General features: G+C 36.0%; 1 protein-coding gene across 2 annotated transcripts in view; it reads right to left on the bottom strand.

Moving 5' to 3' along the window:
* Positions 1 to 21,363, bottom strand: part of PIK3C3 (phosphatidylinositol 3-kinase catalytic subunit type 3) — a 138,595-nt gene that overhangs the window by 59,350 nt on the left and 57,882 nt on the right. For both annotated transcript variants that reach the window (XM_059139218.1, XM_059139217.1), the window contains 5 exons: positions 18,626 to 18,780; positions 16,737 to 16,827; positions 10,449 to 10,516; positions 2,722 to 2,827; positions 1,114 to 1,230 (listed from right to left, as the gene is read on the bottom strand). In XM_059139218.1, coding sequence (XP_058995201.1) covers positions 1,114 to 1,230; positions 2,722 to 2,827; positions 10,449 to 10,516; positions 16,737 to 16,827; positions 18,626 to 18,780 — 537 coding nt within the window. The remainder of the gene's footprint in view (positions 1 to 1,113; positions 1,231 to 2,721; positions 2,828 to 10,448; positions 10,517 to 16,736; positions 16,828 to 18,625; positions 18,781 to 21,363) is intronic.

Raw genomic sequence — 21,363 nt, forward strand, 5'->3', positions numbered from 1 at the left:
AATTTTAAAATGAGACCCAATAAAGCATTATAGATTAATAATACGGATTTAGAATGCCTGGGACCAAATCTCAACTGTAATACTTTCTAGCTGAGGACACTGAACAAATTACTTAAACCCTCGAACCCTCATACACTGTTGGTGAGAATGCAAAATGGTGCAGCCACTCTGGAAAACAGTATGGAAGTTCCTCAAAACCTTAAAAGTAGAACTACCTTATAACCCAATGACTGCCCTACTAGGTATTTATCTAAAGGATACAAATATAGTGATTCAGAGGTGCACAAGCATCCCAACGTTTATAGCAGCAATGTCCACAATAGCCAAAATATGGAAAGAGCCAGATGTCCATCAACAGATGAATGGATAAAGAAGATATGGTATATGTGTGTACACACACACACACACACACACACACACATTAAGTCATCAAAAAGAATGAAATCTTGCCATCTGCAACATGGATGAAACTAGAGGTTATTAGGCTCAGCAAAATAAGTCATTCAGAGAAAGACAAATACTGTATGATTTCACTCACATGTGGAATTTAAGAATCAAAACAGACGAACACAGGGAAGGGAAGGAAAAATAAGATGGAAATAGAGAGCGAGGCAAACCATAAAAGACTCTGAACTCTAGGAAACAAACTGAGGGTTGCTGGAGAGAAGGTGGGTCAAGGGATAGAGTAACTGGGTGATTGGCATTAAGGAGGGCACCTGATGTAATAAGCATTGGGTGTTACATGCAGCTGGTGAATTACTAAATTCTACCTCTGAAACTAATAATACAGTATATGTTCACTAAACTGAATTTAAATAAAGAATTTTCAAAACATTACTTAACCTCTTTCCCACTTTTTTTTTTTATAATTTATATAATAGCATCTAACTTACAGAGTTGTTGTGAGGATTAAATCAATATACATATATGTACATACACAAATTCATAAAACAGGATCCTGTATGTAATCAGTGCTTGTAAGTCTTCCTACTGCTATAATTACATAAGAATTTCATAAAATATATCAACCCAGAGAGACAGTACCAAAATTCAGTATTTTATGATACTGAAACATCATTAGTAATAAACAAAAAGCAAAGCCCATAGGTTTACCTTTTTCTTACGATTTCCGCTTTCACGCTGCACTGCCTTCATTAGATGCACCAACCGATCTACAAACGTCTGCTGTGCAGCCAGCAAAGAACGCATAACTCTGACAGACTTATCACCCTGAAGGGATTCAAAGGAAAGGAAAATTAGTTCTGTGTAGCATAATGATCAGGGTTTCTTTAATAGCATGGGTGATCTTTATTTATTCTTCTAATAGCTTACAAACTTCAGTACAAAGTGAAATTGAAAAAGATTAATTATCTTGATTCAGAGATAATGAGAAAGCTGCTGGCTTATTTAAACACTGCCAACTCTTCCACAGTTGAAAACTATCTGAGCCTTCAGCAAATACTGATCTATCAAAAACAGCACTTTTTTTCACATACAACCATGTGAGAAGAGAATTTGTTCACCCAAAATGCATTCAGTCATTCACTCAATAAATATCTGGAAGCCTGTGATGTCTTCAGAAATGCACTAGGCCTATGGCAGAAACAATATCATCTTCAAGGACTAAAAAATCTACTGGAAAAAAAAAAGAAAAGCATTCTCAAATAGTACCATAATGCATGCTTGCTTAGTAAAATATAAGTCATAAAAATTAAATGCCATAAAGTCTTATGCAGTGAATTCCCAGTTCATAAAATATTATAAAATACATTTTTTCACTTAATCTTCCCAATTACACTGATAAGGGTGGCTAGGCAACTGTTATTATCCTCATTTCAAAGGTGAGGAAATTTAAGCTCAGAGAAAATAAAATTTCTTCACAGTATAACAAAAACTGTAAATGCAGAATTGAAGTTAGAAGAGAAAACCAACTACTTTATCTGCCAATAGGTGAATGCAGAGAAACTCTGAGCTCTGAGAACTATAGAAAAGTTTAGTCTCCAAGATTTCAATAAAATGAGATTTAAAGTAGTAAAAACATGAAACATGTTTATCTGCAATTGCAGATAAAAGATGCTATGAAGTTAATTATTTCTGTAGCAAATCACAGATCAGTGCTGTGAGGGTCATCACTACCCATGCACCCTCTGCTGGCTGAACTGTGCCACAGCACTTTAAGAATCACAACACCAAAGAGGAAAAAATGGTTTTACATAGATTCTAAAAACTGTTTAAGAAGCAAAATATGTTACGTAGTAAGTACCTGCAATATGAGCATTGTCAGATTTCTGAAAATGTACCTAGTCTTGATAACAAATGAGAGGGAAGAAATAAAAGAGCAAATCTTTGGAATTTGTTCCATATATAGGTTTATTTCATTAAATAAGAGGTCAACAAACTTCCTATAAAGGGCCAAGGAACAAATACTTTAGGTCTTGTTGGCCATGCAGTTTCCATTTCAATTATTCAACCACTACCGCAGTACATAAGTGGCCATAAATATATGAAAACAAATGAATATAAAATTTTATGTAGGAATACTGATATTTGACTTTCATATAACTTTCATATGTCACAAGATATTCTTCTTCTTCTTTTTTTTTTTTTTAACCATTTAAAACATAAAAACCACTCTTAGCTCATGGGACATAACAAAACATGCAACAGACCAGATCTGGCCCATGCCTGGTGTTTTTGCCAACCACCATACGAAATGGTTACCTTCAACAATGCTTGGCTAAATCGTCTCATTACATTCAAGTACATCTCATGGGTCTTCGGGTCTCTTTGCTGAGTGTCTTGATCTTCACATTCCACAATCACGTACCTTAAAAATATGTTAAGTCATTCATAAGAGGTGAAATAAGAGTCGGATTCATTTTGTAAATATTTCTACTTTTCCACTCAATCAGGCTAGTTCACATTTGCAAAAATAAATAAATGGAAGTAATAAAACATATTTTTCATCACTCTTTTAAAAGTAAAAAATTAGGGCACACACACAATCATTTATAAAAGGTAAATTAATAATAATAATGCCTTAATTTGTATGATATCCTAGAGTCTCTAAAAAGTTTGGGATCAAAAGAAGCATTTTCTCCTAATCCGTTATAAGGTACATACAGCATTACCATATTCAGAAATCATCTAAGCTCACATATCTACCAAGTAACTCACAAATAATATTTTCAAAATCTATGTAGTCCTTCTGTACAGCTCTCTTATTATGAGAACTTCACTGAGCTACTTCTCATTAATATACCTCTGCAAAATGAATACAATTTTAAATTTAGTTTTTCCCATCCAATCTCCCCATTTCTCAAAAATCCATATATAATCCCCCATTTGTGTATTACAAAATTGTGGTTTTAGAGGGTTAAAGAAATTTTAAATATATTCTTAAACTTGGACTGCTTCTATAAGTACCAAATCTTATAGCCAAGGATTTGAATTAGATCATAGAGGCCAATGTTCTCTAACTGTTCTGATAGCATCAAGCCATACTAACAAACATATTTTATATTACAACTCAGGACACACAGCCCCATGTGCGACACAGATGCCCCAAAACAAAAAAGCTTCACAAGACAATATTCTATGTTAATATTTACTACTCTCTTCTATTTCATTTTTCTTTAAATAACAAATAGTAGATCATGAGCCTGTAAATTGATTTCAGTGGATCACGACACGTAGTTTGAAAAACACAGATCTATCTAGACCAACTTGCTTATTTCATCAATAGTGAAACTTAAGAGGGGTTGTGTCTTGGCCACAGCACAATGGCTGTGCTGAAATCAGAGCCCAGGACTTTGGGGCTCCTGTGCCAGAACTCTTTCTGTCTTGCTAAGCTTAACTTCACCCTGTTTTATCTTTAAAAATCACATGAAACTTTTCAACTACCTAATCTGATAATGCTTTTCAAATCTCAAGTCACAGCCACTTAATTATTTTCTTTTCTATTATTTCTGGGAAAAAGTATAGTGCGCCAGTAGAAGGTGATGTTTATAAGAGCAGAAAGCTTACCTGCCTTGTTTACACTATACCCTCAGCACCTCCAGGCCTGGCTCCTAACACTGAATAGGCTATTGCTGAATGAATGAATGACTCAAATCTCATAGATCTAGCCATTATCTCAACACTGATAATTCTCAAATATGAATATATATCCCTTTAATCATACCAAAAATCTGACTTTGCATTTCTTCACATGTCCTCTTACATTCAGCCATCCTAATTTTCAAGCAGCATAGTCCTTTTCCAAGACACTGTCATTTTAACCTGAACCTGTGTAATACTGAACTTAACACATTATATGAGTTACTTTTCAATCTCTATTGAATCTACCAATATTCCAGTCATTTGGACTGGGAATCCCACTGTTGCAGGGTTTGCAAACTCAAGTTTTCTCAGAAATCAGGTAGAAAACATAAATGTTTAAATCACCTGAATACACAAAAAAGAGGCGAGGCAGTAGCCAGACCAGAGAACATAAGCTCTACCCAAAATCAACACTAGCACTTTGTGTTTCATTTGCGGTCCATGCATGTAGAGCCAAGCCTAGCTCCCATTCCCTTGCTTCAAACATCTATACTCAATTAGTCACCAGACTGTGTTGACTTTTTCTTCCCTATAAAATGCCTCTTACCATGGTTCTATACTACTAGCCAGTCCCATCTAGAATCAAGCAGCAGATAACCTATTACCTGGCCTCTCCAACTATAAGAAACCTGTTATTGCTCAATAAAATCATCCTAAATTTTTTTTTCTTTAAACCATCTTCATAATGTCCCACCTCTATTAACACCAATGATTCTCTTATCTACCAGTTTAACATAGATTTCGTGGCCCCAGCATCGGATTCAATTTATGCACACACACTGCAGTCAGGTCAGGCCCCTAACCACTCCTAGTATATGCATCCACTTGGAACTTTTGCTCAGGTTGCAATGATGTTCAGAAATACCTCCCCATCTCCTATTCACTCTTCAAGTACAGGAGACATTTTATCTCTTCTAGGAAGTCCCTCCTTCTCTGACTTCTCATCTAGTCCTTCTCTGACTAGTCTCTACTAGGAAGTCCCTCCTTCTGTGACTTCCTAGAATAAGCCTAGCAGACAACTTGTGTTGAAGTTACCAAACTGTTTCACGTGTTTAACTCTTAGTTCCCCTCATATGTTATAAAGAAACTGAAGCCACAGGCCACATCTTAAAATTTTTCAATAGCCCCTGACATACCCATAACAGTCTTACACACAGAAATATTTTAAGGGCTCATAAAACTAAAACCCTTCTTCTTTTGACTTCCCACAACAAAGGTTTACCATGATACTAGCTGCTGTTTAAAGCCCTAGAGTTGTATAGCTTATAATTCTCTGTAAAGTAGAATGAAGAACTGAACCATGACACTATTTCTACCATATCATGTTCCCAACAGAAGTTCTAAGTCAAAATTTCAAGAAGGCATTCTTGAATCTTGAATCAAGAAAGTGTTCTAGAGGGGCACTTGGGTGACTCAGCTAGTTAAGCATCCAGCTCTTGATTTCGGCTCAGATCATGATCTCAGGGTTGTGAGATCAAGCCCTGTATCAGGCTCCACACAGGGCATGGAAACTGCTTAAGATTCTCTCTCTCCATTTTTCCCCACTCTCTGAAGGGAAGGAAAGGAGGAAGTATGGATTAAAGGAAGGAAGGAAAGAACATATGACTATTTAAAATAAAGTTAAGGGGTGCCTAGGTGGCTCAGTGGGTTAAGTCTCTGCCTTCAGTTCAGGTCATGATCCCAGGGTCCTGGGATCGAGCCCCATATCAGGCTCCCTGCTCAGTGGGGAACCTGCTTCCCCCTCTCTCTCTGCCTGTCTCTCTGCCTACTTGTGATCTCTTTCTCTCTGTCAAATAAATAGATAAAATCTTTAAAAATAAATAAATAAATAAATAAATAAATAAAATAAAGTTAATTAGGGGCGCCTGAGTGGCTCAGTGGGTTCAAGCCTCTGCCTTTGGCTCAGGTCATGATCCCAGGGTCCTGGGATCAAGCCGTGCATGGGGCTCTCTGCTCAGAGGGGAGCCTGCTTCTCCACCTCTCTCTGTACCTGCCTCTCTGCCTACTTGTGATCTCCATCTGTCAAATAAATAAATAAACACTTAAAAAAAAAAAAGGAAATAGAGGCACCTGGCTGGCTCAGTAGGTTAAAGCCTCTGCCTTTGGATCCGGTCATGGTCTCAGGGTCCTGGGATCGAGCCCCACATCGGGCTCTCTGCTCAGGGGGGAGCCTGCTTTCCTTCCTCTCTCTCTGCCTGCCTCTGCCTACTTGTGATCTCTGTCTGTCAAATAAATAAATAAAAATCTAAAAATAATAGTAATAATAATTTAATTAGTTAAAATTAAATAAAAATAAAAAAATTCAGTTTTTCAATCATACACTTTATATTTCAGGCACTTAGTAGCCATATGTGCAGCATTATGGATAATTTCCATCACTGCAGAAAGTTTCATCAGACAACTCTATTCTAGATGAATAAGCTAAGAACAGTTAAGAGAAACTCTTATTTCCTAGTTGCGGTATTCCAGAATATTTGGTCATTTCAGGATACCACCTAGGAATGTTAAATAGACAGTGATTCCAAACAATGAAACTGTCAATATACAGTCCTATTCAAATCCTATTCAGACCTTTCCATCCTTTAAAGTCCTTGACTATCTCCATTACCTTAGTATATTGTCCTTTTCTGTGTTTACACAGAAATTCAGTTCTAAATGGGTAATAGAGATGACCAGAACATACAGGCTCTACTGCTTTTGTTCAGGTCTCCCTGAATGACCATGAAGTTAACACAATGGTCACAGCTATTTCCTATGACTGAGGGTCTATACTGATGCTCATGGTAAAGGTCAAAAAATCTTCCAAGCCAAAGTTCTGCTGCATAAAGATAAGTCCATCTAAAAATACAAATGACAATGTCATCTCCAAATATGAAGGACAAATTTAGAACAAGACTAAAAGACCTAGATTTGAATCATTTCTGAATTCTCAGTTCACAGCAGTAAGTAGATTCTACAAAGCACTCTAAGATATTCCCTTGAAACCTATCATCTTCAAGTAGAAATGAGACAGAACTGTCCAGGTACCCATTGTAATATGACTGCAGTGGGCTACCTGCTTCCTGGCAATTCCATTTTGTGGGGTAAATAACCTTTATTACCTTGAAAGGTCTTAAAAGTTATAGAAAAACATGTCAAAGCACCCAAAGTTTACTTTCAATTTCAACATACTGGAACAGCTATAAAAATAAAAAACTGGAACGATTTATAGATCCTGATGCCCAACACTTTACAGATTGGAGACTATAACTCCCCTCTGTGGCTTAAAAGGTTGACACTCTTCATTTTAAAAGGATTGTCTGCACAACTATAGGCCCCTAAGGATTCAGCTATAGCAGGAATCCCATTTAAATCAATGGAAAGGGAACAAATGAAAAGGGAAATTCAAAGGTTCAGAAAGAAACAGCACAATCAATTAAAATGTTTATTTTAATGCATTTGTTATAATAAGAACACTCTTAGAATGAGAGCCCTTTAAATTGTTACACTTAATTAATATTTTTATACTACTCTGTCCATGTTCAAAGGAAGTGAATGATCATTTTAAGCCAACTACTGAAATTGTTTTCCATATTTTCACCGGATACTCACAAAAGCAATGTCTACCAATGTCAGAAGCCCATGCCAATAGCTTTTTTCTCCCCATGAGTATTTCTGAATATGTAATATGCAGACTGTAAATACAGGAAAAGCAATTATTCCTCAGAGAAGGAGCAGACATAGCACATGCTATTGCTTCAATGAATCAGAGATATAGTGGGAAAACACAAATCAAATCTAAGTTTGATGGAATGCTTATTAAGACTGGGAGTTGGAGCTGCTCTTTGTTTACTGTCTATGGAGAAAACAAAGCACTCTTTCTGAATGGAAACCTTTGCCTTGCTGGAAATTGCTCATCTAATAGGTTTCCTACTGTTTAGCTGCTTTCAAAATGGTTTTAAAACTCTTACCTACTTGAAATAAGAGATCAAAGGTTCTATCACAATTTCAGATTTTACAATGAAATCTCTTCTACAGTCAAATCTGGAAAATACATAATTTTTTTTTAAAGATTTTTTAATTTATTTATTTGACAGACAGATCACAAGAAGGCAGAGAGGCAGGCAAAGAGAGAGAGAGGAGGAAGCAGGCTCTCTGCGGAGCAGAGAGCCCGATGTGGGGCTCGATCCCAGGACCCTGGGATCATGACCTGAGCCGAAGGCAGAGGCTTTAACCCACTGAGCCACCCAGGTGCCCCTGGAAAATACATAATTTTAAAACACCACATAATCAGTATATGCACACAGAACTCCTATAGTAGTGACTACTCTAGACTATAAATTCTGAGCCAGAGAAAACTTTTCATGAATATTGCAAGAAAATAAAAATACCTATAAAGGAATTCTCAGAAAATGATTTTTAAAAATATAAAATCTTAATTTTAAAATACTAAGAAGCTCACCCCAAAACTTGGCAACATGCTTAGTGCTATATTTTTTTTAATTTCCTTTTAAATATTTACTTAAATGTTCATGAGTAAATATTCCATAACACCAGTGAATAGACACATACTTACGAATTCAGACTGGAATATGGAGAACATTAGGAAGCAAGAAATTACATTAAAAGGAAATAGTAGCTATGTGGTGCTATGAGAATTGCCAAGTAAACTTTTCAAAGTAAAAAGAGTGATTAACAACTAATCAAAACACTCTGTGGGTCTTTTTCAAGGATAGACTGACATTTACTGTGAGGGTAATGTAGTTTTATGAATATTATATTAAACTGCTAAAATAAAGAGATATTTTTCTTGCCATTACCAGGACCAATAGGAAAAAAAAAATTACAGATTCCAAAATGACAGATTTAGTTAAGACTGTTGATAGCAGTTTTCTTCACTATAGAGGGAACCATAAAGGTTGAAATGAAACAATTATTTATTGTGTATGTACAAAATAGACAGCTGTGTTTGTTAAAAGAACCCTCTGATTTAGTTACATATTTCTTGGCTACATGGGCAGTATTCAGAAAAATGTTGTTTGGAGAGTGGGAGAATGAAATTAATACCTGATTTGACCTGTAGGACAGTTTTCTAAAACTCAGTCTAAAACAAGATAGTTCTTTGATTAATTTCTTCATGAAAAGCAAAATGCCTCAAATGAGCTTTCAGAATGGGTATCTATCTATTCATTTCTATTGTTAAGTAAATCCAATAAATCAGGCAGTATTTTAGATCAGAAACAGTTTCCACAGTTAAACACTATCAAGTATGTTGTAAGTTTAAAAATGTTTCCAAATGTACAGAGGCTTCAGGTAGCGAATGACCAGCTGGCTCAGCTCTTCGCTTGCTCTACAAAACTAGAGGAGGCTCTCTTGTCTAGTGTTTAATCCTAGTACTTTCTCTTATTGAACCAAAAATATTGCTCATTGTGGCTTAAGCTAACTTGTCCTTTACCCTTAAATATTCTGTGACAGATAAAGGGAGCTGAGCCAGGCTTCGTACTACTTGTGTCTCAGGAAGTCAGTCAGCCTTTCTATGGTCTTAGTTGCTTTTCCCTTCGCCTCACTCAGGAAATCTTCTCATGTAAAACAGAGGCACTTCTACATGCCCCATTTAACTTCATGAGGACAAGGGAGAAGAGGTCACTGAAGTACTCTGAAAATAGCAAAGTAATAAACCATCTAATTCTTTTTTTTTTTAATTTTTTTTTCTTAAGATTTTATTTATTTATTTGACAGAGATCACAGGTAGGCAGAGAGGCAGCCAGAGAGAGAGGAAGGGAAGCAGGCTCCCTGCTGAGCAGAGAGCCCGATGTGGGGCTTGATCCCAGGACCCTGGGATCATGACCTGAGCCGAAGGCAGAGGCTTTAACACACTGAGCCACCCAGGTGCCCCAAAAGACCTAATTTTAATTGAGATTTCAAGCCCACCTACATTATGCCTCTGCCTCAGTTTCCTCATCCATGAGAGAAGGACCTTCAAATTCCAGTTTCCTGCTTTTGCATGATTCCAATACCATGGTAAACAATGTAAAACCACACACTGCTAAAGGATTGTGAGGAATCATACTTAAACTACTTAAATAGCATAAGAGGCAAATAGATATCAAACTGTAAAACCTATTACCTTACTCAGTTTTATCTTGGATCCTGGGAAGTCAGTGAAGGGAAGAGAAACCACAGTGCTAACAAGCATTTCCATGAACACAGTGGTAAAGAAATACAGCCAGATAGATGTAAATACTACATTCTGAGTTCTGATGACTTCTCATACCTTATTTTAAATTACCTTTATGTTTATAGTATGGGAAAAAATAGTCCTAACCAGTACAGAAAATTAAATACATACCAGTATAAATTTCACATACCAGTATAAATAATTAGCCAGTGTTGAGTTTTTGCAGGCCCTTGATATCAAGAAGGTGCAGAGATCTTGCTGAAAGAATTAAAAGAAAAGTGTATTTATTACCATCTGCTATTCACAAGGGGAAAAGAGTCTACATTTGTCTATCAGTTTTCATCTATATATCTCGTCACAGAGCAGATTTTTACACATCCATCTATCCCTCCATACTTACATCCAATATTTATTCTAAATTAGGCACTATATGAGAGGCTAACGACACCATGGTTCAAAGAGATACTTGCCCTACTGAAGTTTAACATTTAATGGGGAAGAGAGACATCAAAGAAATTCATGGAAATAATTTAGATCGGGAGGTCACAAAAGGCAGCGATGGGAATGTGATATTAGGCAAGACCAAAATGACACTATGGACAGAGGCCCTAAACTTGACAGTTCAAGAAATTTTAAAAAGGCCCACTGTAGCTAAAATGAGGTGAACATGAAAGTAAAGGAGGCTAAAAAGGTAGGCAAAGCCCAATTGTACAAGACCTTTAAGGTCACACTATTGAGTATGGATTTTGTTTGCAAAGCAATGGATACTGAACAAAAGACCTTAAGCAGGAGAGTGAAATGATCTGATTTCCATTTTATGAAAACGACTCCAGCAGCTCTGAGAAGTAGAGGCCGGAGATCAGTTAGAGGGCTATTACAGGAGTCTACAAAAGTGAACCCGGGGAACAGAGAAGGAGAGAAATAGACAGATTTTTAAAACATCTGGGAAGTGTAATTAGTAAGACTTGCTGATGTTAAAGGAGGGAGGAAGGAAAGAAAGGAATGGAGAGCAACTCCTAAATTTATGGCTTTAGCAAATGGGCTGATTTGCTATGTCATGGATGGAAAATTCCAACTGAGGAACAGGCTGGAGTGTGGGGAGAGAGTTGTATTTTGAAATATTAACTTCGAAATGCCTGTCAGTTATACAATGGAGATCAAGTAAGGGTTTTGGATATATGAATTTAGAACTCAGATGAGAGAAATTGCAAGACATATAAATTTGAGTTTATCAGTGCAGCCTTGGGCAAGAGTATAAATTGAGAATAGAAGAGGACCTTGAGGAACATTAAGATGTCAGGCCACAAAGAAAGTGCTGACAAAGGAAACTGAGAAGGCACAGCCAGAGAACTGGGGAGGAAGACACAGGCCTTACGGTAACTTCTTAACCATGAGAAGAGTCCTTCTAGAAGGGAGCCATTTACTTTGCTGAATACTGCAAAGAGGAACTGAGTATACATAATTGCAAACATTAAAGTCATTTCCTACTTTAGCAAAGTAAGTTTTCAGTTAACAATGGGAGGCAAAGACCCAAATGATGTGGCTTAAAGACTGGGGGGAAAAAAAAAGGAAGACAAATCAGTATGTACAAACAACTCCTTTTAGAAGATTGATCTTATTTAAAGGAAGTAAGAAAATAAGGTGCTATTTCAAAGGATGTGGTGTCAAGGGGGAATTTTTGTTTTGTTTTGTATGTTTCTGAATTTTATTTGAATATTTCTACCAGGAGAAGAGAGCATATCTTTGAGGACAGTTATATTTCTTCTGTATAAGAAAACGGATAGAAAGAATGAAAAAGGATTAGGTTCCCATCTGGTGATGGGAAACAGACCATTCTTACCTAGTGACTTCTATTTGTTTCCATTAGTATGAAGCAGGGCATGAAGGACAGAACAGAAAAAGGACGAGAGAGTCACTACAGAGCAGGGAGAGCAACCCACCCAGAGAAATGTAAGATGGCACACAGTGTTGAGTATCCCCCTGATGTCTACGATCATGAATTTACAGTGATGCCAACATGCTAGGCTATGTGCTTCCTGCAGCAATAGTCAGGCATAGAGCAATTAGGTAATTCATTAGGCTTATCAAGGGCTGAGATTTCACCAGGGGAACTGAAAGTGCTTATAAAAGAATGATAATAAAGCTGAGCTGTGGGATTAAAGCTATATTCAGAGGAAAGCAAATACTGAAGGGGGCTGATGAACAAAGAAAGGGGTAGAGATCAATGGATTAGAACTTTCTATGTGGTGGGGGTATTTCAGAAGTAAGCTAAAGTAATAAAAGGTTATTATCACAAAGCATATTTGCCAGTGCTTTCAGAAGTGGCAAGAATCTTATCTCTAATTTTAGAGCTAAAACCTTAGCACTAGATTTTAAATGTGAAACATTTAAAAGCCCAGTAGGGAGATGCCTCAATCAGAAAGCCATAGTAATGAATCCATGAATTTAACAGGTAGAATCTAAGCCTAAAGTTTATCTTTGACTTTATGAGAAGGATATTACACTTTTATATAATTGTATATATATTATATATATTTAAATAGAAAACACAGATAGCATTTGATACTATTTTTTATTAAATAACTATTTATAGAGCATAGACAGGGAAGAATTAAATGTAAAAACACTGGGACACCTGGGTGGCTCAGTCATTACGTCTGAGCATCTGCCTTCAGCACAGATCATGATCCCAGCGTTCTGGGATCAAGCCCCACGTCAGCAGGGAGTCTGCTTCTCCCTCTCCTACTCTCCCTGTTTATGGTCCCTCTCTCACTGTCAAATAAATAAAATCTTTAAAAATAGTAATAAAAAAAAAATGTAAAAACAACTGTGAAGGAAGCCTGGGTGGTTCAGTCGATTGAACATCTGACTTTACTTAGGGTCACGATCTCAGGGTCCTGGGACTTAATCCCATGTCAGGCTCCCCACACAGCAGGAAGTCTGTTTCTCCCTCTCCCTTTGCCTCTCCCCCTACTCATGCTCTCTCTTTCTCTCTAATAAATATATAAAATCTTAAAAAAATAAAAATAAAAACATATGTGAAACAAGAAACTTATAATATAAATTTTTAGATTCAATTTGTGTGAGCAATTTTTAAAACTTTAAAACAACCAGAAGAAAAAAAATATGTTATAGGAAAAAAGAAAATGATCTCATATTGAAGGTCAGAGATATAAAAAGAAATGGTAAAACCTCTAAATAGTTACTGATGGTATACAATAATATTATCTAATTAGGGAGTTAAATAAGCTAGAACTAAGTCACTGGGTAAAAGTGACATACAAGTAGAGAGGTATACTGTTTTGGTAAAGGGTAATACTTCTTACACCAAATTTAAAGGATGGATGTGAAAATATCTAGCACGGCCAATAAAAGAATTGATAGAGACAATATAACCTCCAAGCTGAGGAGAGAGACAAAGCATAGGGAGGGGATCCAGGCAAATATAGGCAGGAGAAAAATAGATAAGACTAGAAAGTACCACCATTTATGATGATGAAATCAATCCAAGTATAGCTCTAATCACAATAAAAATGGGGAAGAAGTTTGGTTAAAAGAGAACAGTGCTGGGGCACCTGGGTGATTCAGTTAGTAAGGGTCAGCCTTTGGCTCAGATCATGATCCAGGGTCCTGGGATGAGCCCCACATCAGGCTTCCTGCTCAGTAGGGAGACTGCTTCTCCTCTTCCCTCTGCCCCTTCCCCTTTCTGTGCCCACACTCTCATGCTGTCTCAAATAAATAAAATCTTAAAAAAAAAAAAAAAGACAACAGTGTTACACTGTATTAAAGATAAACCCAATATATAAGATTTTATATATATATATATATATATATATATATATATATATAGTAAGAGATAACCTACATATAAGGCCCTAGAAATATTGAAATGAAAGGACTAAAAAGTTGGGGCACCCAGATGGCTCAGTGGGTTAAGCCTCTGCCTTCAGCTCAGGTCAGGATCTCAGGATCCGGAGACTGAGCCCCACATCAGGCTCTCTGCTCAGCATGGAGTCCGCTTCTCCCTCTCTCTCTGCCTGCCTCTCTGCCTACTTGTGATAGCTCTGTCAAATAAATAAACAAAATCTTCAAAAAAATTTAAAAAGGACTAAAAAGTATATCAATGTATACTAACCAAGACAAAATTCTATTACTATCAGACAAAAGACTTTAATGCAAAAAAAAGAGTCAATATATTATACTAATAAACAGTGATAAAAGATTCAATTTACTTGAATGCACCTAATAAAATAGTTTCAAAATATTTAAAGCAAACATCAACAGAAAAAGGAGGAGAAACCGACAATTCCACCATCATACAGGGGGAATTTTACCCTAATTCTTAAGAGATCAAGCACAGAAAAACATCAGGAAAGGGTTCATTAACACAACGAATGAGCTTGCCCTAGTGACATATGTACAATGTTTTACCCAACAACTGGGGAATATATCTTCTGTTCAAGAATCCAAGGAATTTATGGAAAACGACCATATCTGAGCAATGAGACTTGAGTGTCTATCTTCTTTCTAATATTTGGCCACACATGAACAGTAGTTTCTTAAAACTCCAAGAACAGGGAAAGGAAAGGAGAAAGCAAGACAATCCTCAGATGTCAGAGAGGAGACAAGAATGTTGGTATTTGCAGTGATAAGCAGGGGAATTTCAGCTTGGTCAGATGCCACCTGATTATCTCCAGACACTGAATTGTTTACAGGTCTCTTAAAGGTGATGACTGCTTATACAATATTATTATTACTCTGCTGGGGGCAGTGGGGGAAAAAGTACTCAAAATGAATCCCAGTGCTTTCTCCAATAGCTTGAATTACTTAAACCCTTTATAGAACTATTCAGCTGAGAAAAGGCAAAATGGCTTAATCATTGAGTAATAACAGGTTCAACAGTCACAAGAGAAAAGTAAGAAATAAATAAAAACTTTTTATTTTTAGTCTAAAAGTTCTGAGTCACACTGTGTAAAACTGTATTCTAAATATAACACTCAGAATCCAATCACTTCAAACAATCTTCAATGTAAACTACCCTAGTTGAAGCCACCAATAAGTCTCACATAGATTATTTCAACAGCTTCCAAGTAAAAGCCATTTGATAACATGACCTCCAAGACTCTGCTTAACTCCTACTCTCTCTGACTCATTCTGTCACCATGCTCCCTTCTGCCACTCCCCAGAGCCAGGCATCCTCTGCTGTTTCTCACACTTAAGCTCTGGTCCTCAGTCCTCTATATTTGCTGTTCCCTCTACCTAATATACTCCGTTCCCCAGACCACTCACATGGTTATTCTCTCACCTGTATCACCTTTACAAAAGATGTCACTTTTCCAGGGAGGCCTTCCCTCACCACTTTTCAAAAATGCAACTGTCTAACTCCACCCAATACCCCCATCATCCTCTGGTTTATTTTTCTCCTTAGAAAGAAGATATCATTATGTCTCCTACTATATATAAATATTATTGACTACTATCAGCACAAACACTAGAATGTAAGCTCCAGAAGACAAAGATTCTGACCATTTTGTTCTCTACCTCCAGCACCTTGAATATTTCTGGCAAATAATAAGACCTCAAAACATATGTGCCAAAGAATGAATTACTGAATCAGTATATTCATACCTTAGACTTGAAAAGGTTAAACAATTAAACTTGAGCTGAATGTCTTAAAGAGTTCATTTAAGGATTCTATGACCCTGTAATTTAAAATTCTTTTTTCATTATTTTCTCCTGTATCAAGAGGTAGGCAGATATTAAACTCTGGTTAACAGTTAGTGATAAAAGCAAGAGTCATTCAGTCATTAACATTAACTTCTAAAATTTGACTAAAAGCAATACATATATATATTTTTTTTTAATCCACTTTACCTTCTAGTATCAAAGCATATATTATTTGTTTTCAACATCAGAGGTGAGAAAAGTTCTCAAATTAGAAGTCTTAGGGAGAAATTCAAGAACATACTCTATCAGCTTCTGCAAATGTACTTTCAAATGTATCTCTCAGAGTAGTAATAGCCTATTTGACCTGTACCCTCAAAAATCAGTCTAATTATTTAGAAAGCTTTCACTTAATTTTTCTCTATGAGTTAAAAACAGCTACTTAGTATATAATCCCTAGTATGAAAGTCATACATTTTCTACAGTGTAATCACAAACACCAACAATTACAGTAATGTTCATAAATTTGCTAACAATAAATATTCTGAGTTTCTTTAATAAAATATTTAAGCCCAGTTTATTTTCATATTGCATTTTAATCCATTTATATGCCCAAAGCACAAATAAAACGCTTTGAATGAAGATCATGGCACTTTTTGCTGAGAGGAGAAGTCATAAACATGTATCATAAAACAAGTTATTTAATAAAGTTGTAATATTTAGTTTATTAATCAAAATCAATTTTTAAAGACCAAGATAAAATGTTTATCTGTTAAGACAGCTCCCAAAGGAAACTTGAGAACTTTGTACTCACCTCTAGATTTTCGCCATCTGAACTGTCCTTTGTTTTAGCTGCAGGAGGAGGAGAAGACACTGGAGGAAGAGGGCTGGTTATAATTTGGGAGCTGAAAAGATAAAGGAGATATCATTGATATGTCAAAAATTCTGTGTGTAAGAGAAGATACACTTTTTTTTTTTTTTTTTAGCACAGTTCACCTCAGTTGTGTCTGATTAAAGCATCACTTCTAAAGCATGTTCTGTGCAACACTAGAGTCACATTATGTCCTAGAAAAAGCCTACAATCAAAATATACAGATAACAGCCTCTTGGAAGATTTTTGTGCAGCCTGGTATATTATAGGTTTTTGATAAGTACTGCAGTTTTTTAATTTAAACCAGCATCTCCCAAACATATCTGGCCACAAGACCATCCCATCTCTTTTATTTTTTTAAAAAACATAAACTAGTGACCAGCAGACCATAATTTGTGAAATACTGGGTTACATTTTACATGTTATCATAAAATCTTAAAAGACTTCTAGTAAAATATTCTTGATGGCATAAGGGAGGAGGAAGGTAAATAAGCAAGTATGACTAGAGAATGAAGACTTCCAATGTATGGTGGGAGACAAAGTAATGGGGTATCTTCTCTTAAAAACAGAAAAATATAGGGGAGCCTGGGTGGCTTAGTGGGTTAAGCCTCTGCCTTCGGCTCAGGTCATGATCTCAGGGTCCTGGAATCGAGCCCCGCATCAGGCTCTCTGCTCAACGGGGAGCCTGCTTCCCCCTCTGTCTCTCTGCCTGCCTCTCTGCCTCCTTGTGATCTCTGTCAAATAAATAAATAAATAATCTTTAAAAACAAAAAACAAAAAACAAAAAAAAAACAGAAAAATATAAAGCAACCTAGAGAAGAAAAAAATGGTATTTCCCATTTTTCAGTTCTTCATCAAATGAAATACAGATGATAAAAAACAGCAGCATCATAATAATAATGAAAAATTCAGAAATACAATCGAGCTCATGTGATAATTATAACAGTTGGAGTAATTTAGGAAACCTGAATTCTAGACCTCATCTGTCATTAACAAATCTCATGACCTTCACAACATAATTTATTATTGAGCCTCAGGTTTCTCACCTAAAGGTTCCTATTTATCTCTAATTTTAAGACTTCATGAAAAATAAAATGGCAATACATAAACAACATGAGCTTTGGAGTCAACTCTACCATTTGCAGGATAGAAGACTCTGGACAATTAACCTCTTGTTCAGTCCATCTCTAAATTAGGGATATGAACACCTACTTGAGAGGATTAGTAAAATGAGTTAATGTATGTGTACCACCTCACAGTGTTTGCTACAGAGGTGTGAGTTAATTGTTGTTATTATTGTTAACAGCTTTTAATCCACGTATCACGATATTTTTTCATTGTAACTACTAAAAGGTGAAAAGTAGCCAATAAAACATACAATAAAATATTTGAGCCCACTAACGTGCCCCATCCTCTTTATTTCTGCTTGAACAATAATAGTATCTAACCCTGAGCAGTATCCTAAAGGCTTCATGTATGTTAACTCATTTAATCTTCCAACAGTCCTCAAAGATCAATTACTGTTATTATATACCTATTTTTAAGATGAAACTGGGGCCACCCAGAAAATATGCACCTTCCACAAGTTTACACAGCTAGTAAGTGGCAGAGTGAAGATTTTCACTTAGGTATTCTGACTCCACAGCCTGCAAAACACTGCTGTGCAATATAGTAATCTGTGTTCTCTAAGTGCACACACTACACTCATTGGTAAAACTTTAAACTTAGTACCAACGAGGGTTTGGTACATCTGGGGAAAAAGGAAAGGAGAAGAAATCTGAAAAGGGGGGAGACTATTAGATTTTAAAATAAGTCCTCTTGGATATCCATACCTATCTATTTCTGCAGAATTTATTCCAGAATTTGACACACTCTCTGACACTGTACCCTGACTATCCTTCTTGGTAGGTTCTAATCCATTCTTTATGTCATCAAAATTTTCATATTTGAGAGCTTGGACCAGCTGTAATAGGTACATCAACAAATCCTGGAAAACAAACACAAAAAATAAGCTAATATTAGAAAAACAAATGCAATAGGATTATAGACATCATTTATTCCTAAATATCAAGAGAACAGTTTAGTTTCATCTACCACTTCTCAGCTGTGTTACCTTTGGCAAGTTATAGGTTATTTAAGCTCTTGGTGCCTCACTGGGTCCTCAACTATAAAATGGAAATAATTATATATACCTTAGAGGTCAGTTGTTAGTTCACAAAACTCAAAACATGTCTTATAAGTATCATTACTGTTACGTTTACGTTGTCACTCACTGAGTTAGTACCTCAAAACTCATAATTAGGGGCGCCTAGGTGGCTCAGTAGGTTAAAGCCTCTGCCTTCGGCTCAGGTCATGATCTCAGGGTCCTGGGGTTGTGCCCCACATCGGGCTCTCTGCTCAGTGGGAAGCCTGCTTCCCCCTCTGTCTCTCTGCCTGCCTCTCTGCCTACTTGTGATCTCTCTCTGTCAAATAAATAAAATCTTTAAAAACAAAACAAAACAAAAACCCCTCATAATTAGATAATTTTTGAGACTTGGTGACCACACCTCAATCTCAGTCTCCTCTTTAAGCCCACAAACCAAATAAAATCCCCTGTCAAAACTTGAGGGCCTACACTTTCCTTCACTATTTGTAACAAATACAGAATTTGTATTTATTTGCTATATTATTTACTCTTGGTCTTCTCCAGTTTATTAAAAATGTCATGAGGACAAAGACTACTTCCAACAACCCGTTTCCTTTACTTAATATCATATTATAAACTTTTAATAACTTTTTTCTTACATTAATATAGTCAACATTTTTATCACTTTCTAAACACTGACAAAGAATAACATGCAAGATTTCAGCATTAAATATGATTTTGTCACATGAAAGGTTAACAGATTTATTCATCCATATTCAAATATACTGATGTCGGTGGCCAGAAAAAACAAAATTACTCTGTATCAAAGCACCTCTATAGTGTTCTGCTTCTAAAAACCATTTTTTAATTGAAGCATAAACATCTGATTTCTTACAATTCCTCTGAGACTTATGACATCTAATAGCAATAGGCATGCTTTTTCTAAGAAAAAAAAATGAATTAAGTAACAGAAAATTGATTAATATATTTAATAACAAGTATCCTTCTCAGGAGATATAAGTAACTAAGTTTCACTGCTAGCCTTCCTTACCAAGGCATGCTTCCAAAATGCTGCTGAATATATTACCTGTTATGTTTTCTCCAGTGTAGAAGACTTAACCATATGAAATAAAAAGGTTGTATCATTATTAAATTCCCTAGGAAGGGGGAATTCAAAAGAAAACCTTCCTCTTTTTAAGTCACTCATTACTATCTGATTTGTTGGCATGGTATTCTATAGTCAAACTGCTCTTCGCTTCATTTGTATAAAGTCTGTTTGCTCATTATACAGTCACATCTTGAAAAACATCAAATTCTTCTGAGCATGAAGGACATAAGCATCCGAGTAAAACAAAAGAAAAAAAATCAGGTTTCCGACTGAGGCAATTCAGTAAAAATTTCCCAAGATATCTAGATAGTGATCACCATTCTTCTTGATAACATGTTAATTCTAATGCTTCAGAGTGCACAGGCAAAGTTCCATGTCAAAAATCGCTCACTTACTTCTCATTTCTTATTGAATTAAGAGTAATTCTTCATATAGGCATTTACAGTTAGAAGGACATGGGTTCTGATCTTACTTCCTGAACAGCTAGCTACATACAACCCACATTCCTGTTAAAGTAAAATACTTTCTATTTTTCTTCTACTTTTCATTCTCTTTGCCTTTGCTCATGCAGGTCTCTCCGCTTAAAATGTAAATTCATGTCCAATGGTGAAAATTTATTCTTCCTTCAATATCTATCTTAAATGCCACTTCCTCCTCAAATTCTATGGGGTATCTCTCTTTTTGAGCCACAAAGCAGTAAGAAATATGGCTTTTTAAAAATTCCTAAATAGAGTATCAGCAAATTAAATTCAGAAAAGTATTCAAATATTGGGTAAAATTTATTTTACAAACGTGTGGCTGTACAACATTAGGAAATTCACCAGCAGATTCCATATTTAGCATATATTGTATGCTGATGTTTTCCAGATAGCACAATGCCATACCCACAAAATATATTAAAACATCCAACATCTATAAAAACTAACAACAGAAATCAGTGAAGTGATTAGATAAAACATAAATATGAACACACAGTTTGGGGGTGCCTGGGTAGCTCAGTTGCTAAGTGTCTGCCTTTATCTCAGGTCATGGTCCTAGGGTTCTGGGATCAAGCCCCGAATTGGGCTCCCTTGCTCAGTGGGGAGCCTGCTTATCCCTCTCCCTCTGCCTGCTTTTCCCTCTCCTTGAACTCTCTCAGTCAAATAAATAAATAAAATATTTTTTTTAAAAAGCCCACAGTTTTTCATTTAACTAGGAAATAAAAGGGGTGAGGTAGTTCCTAACAGTAACAATAATTGTCAAGGAATAAACCTATTTTTTAAAATGTGTAAAATTTGAAAATTTCAAGACTTAAATGAATACAAAAATCATGTCTCCAAGAAGGAAGATTTAACATC

The sequence above is a fragment of the Mustela lutreola genome, chromosome 11 (assembly GCF_030435805.1).
Source record: "Mustela lutreola isolate mMusLut2 chromosome 11, mMusLut2.pri, whole genome shotgun sequence".
NCBI classification, from domain to species: domain Eukaryota; kingdom Metazoa; phylum Chordata; class Mammalia; order Carnivora; family Mustelidae; genus Mustela; species Mustela lutreola.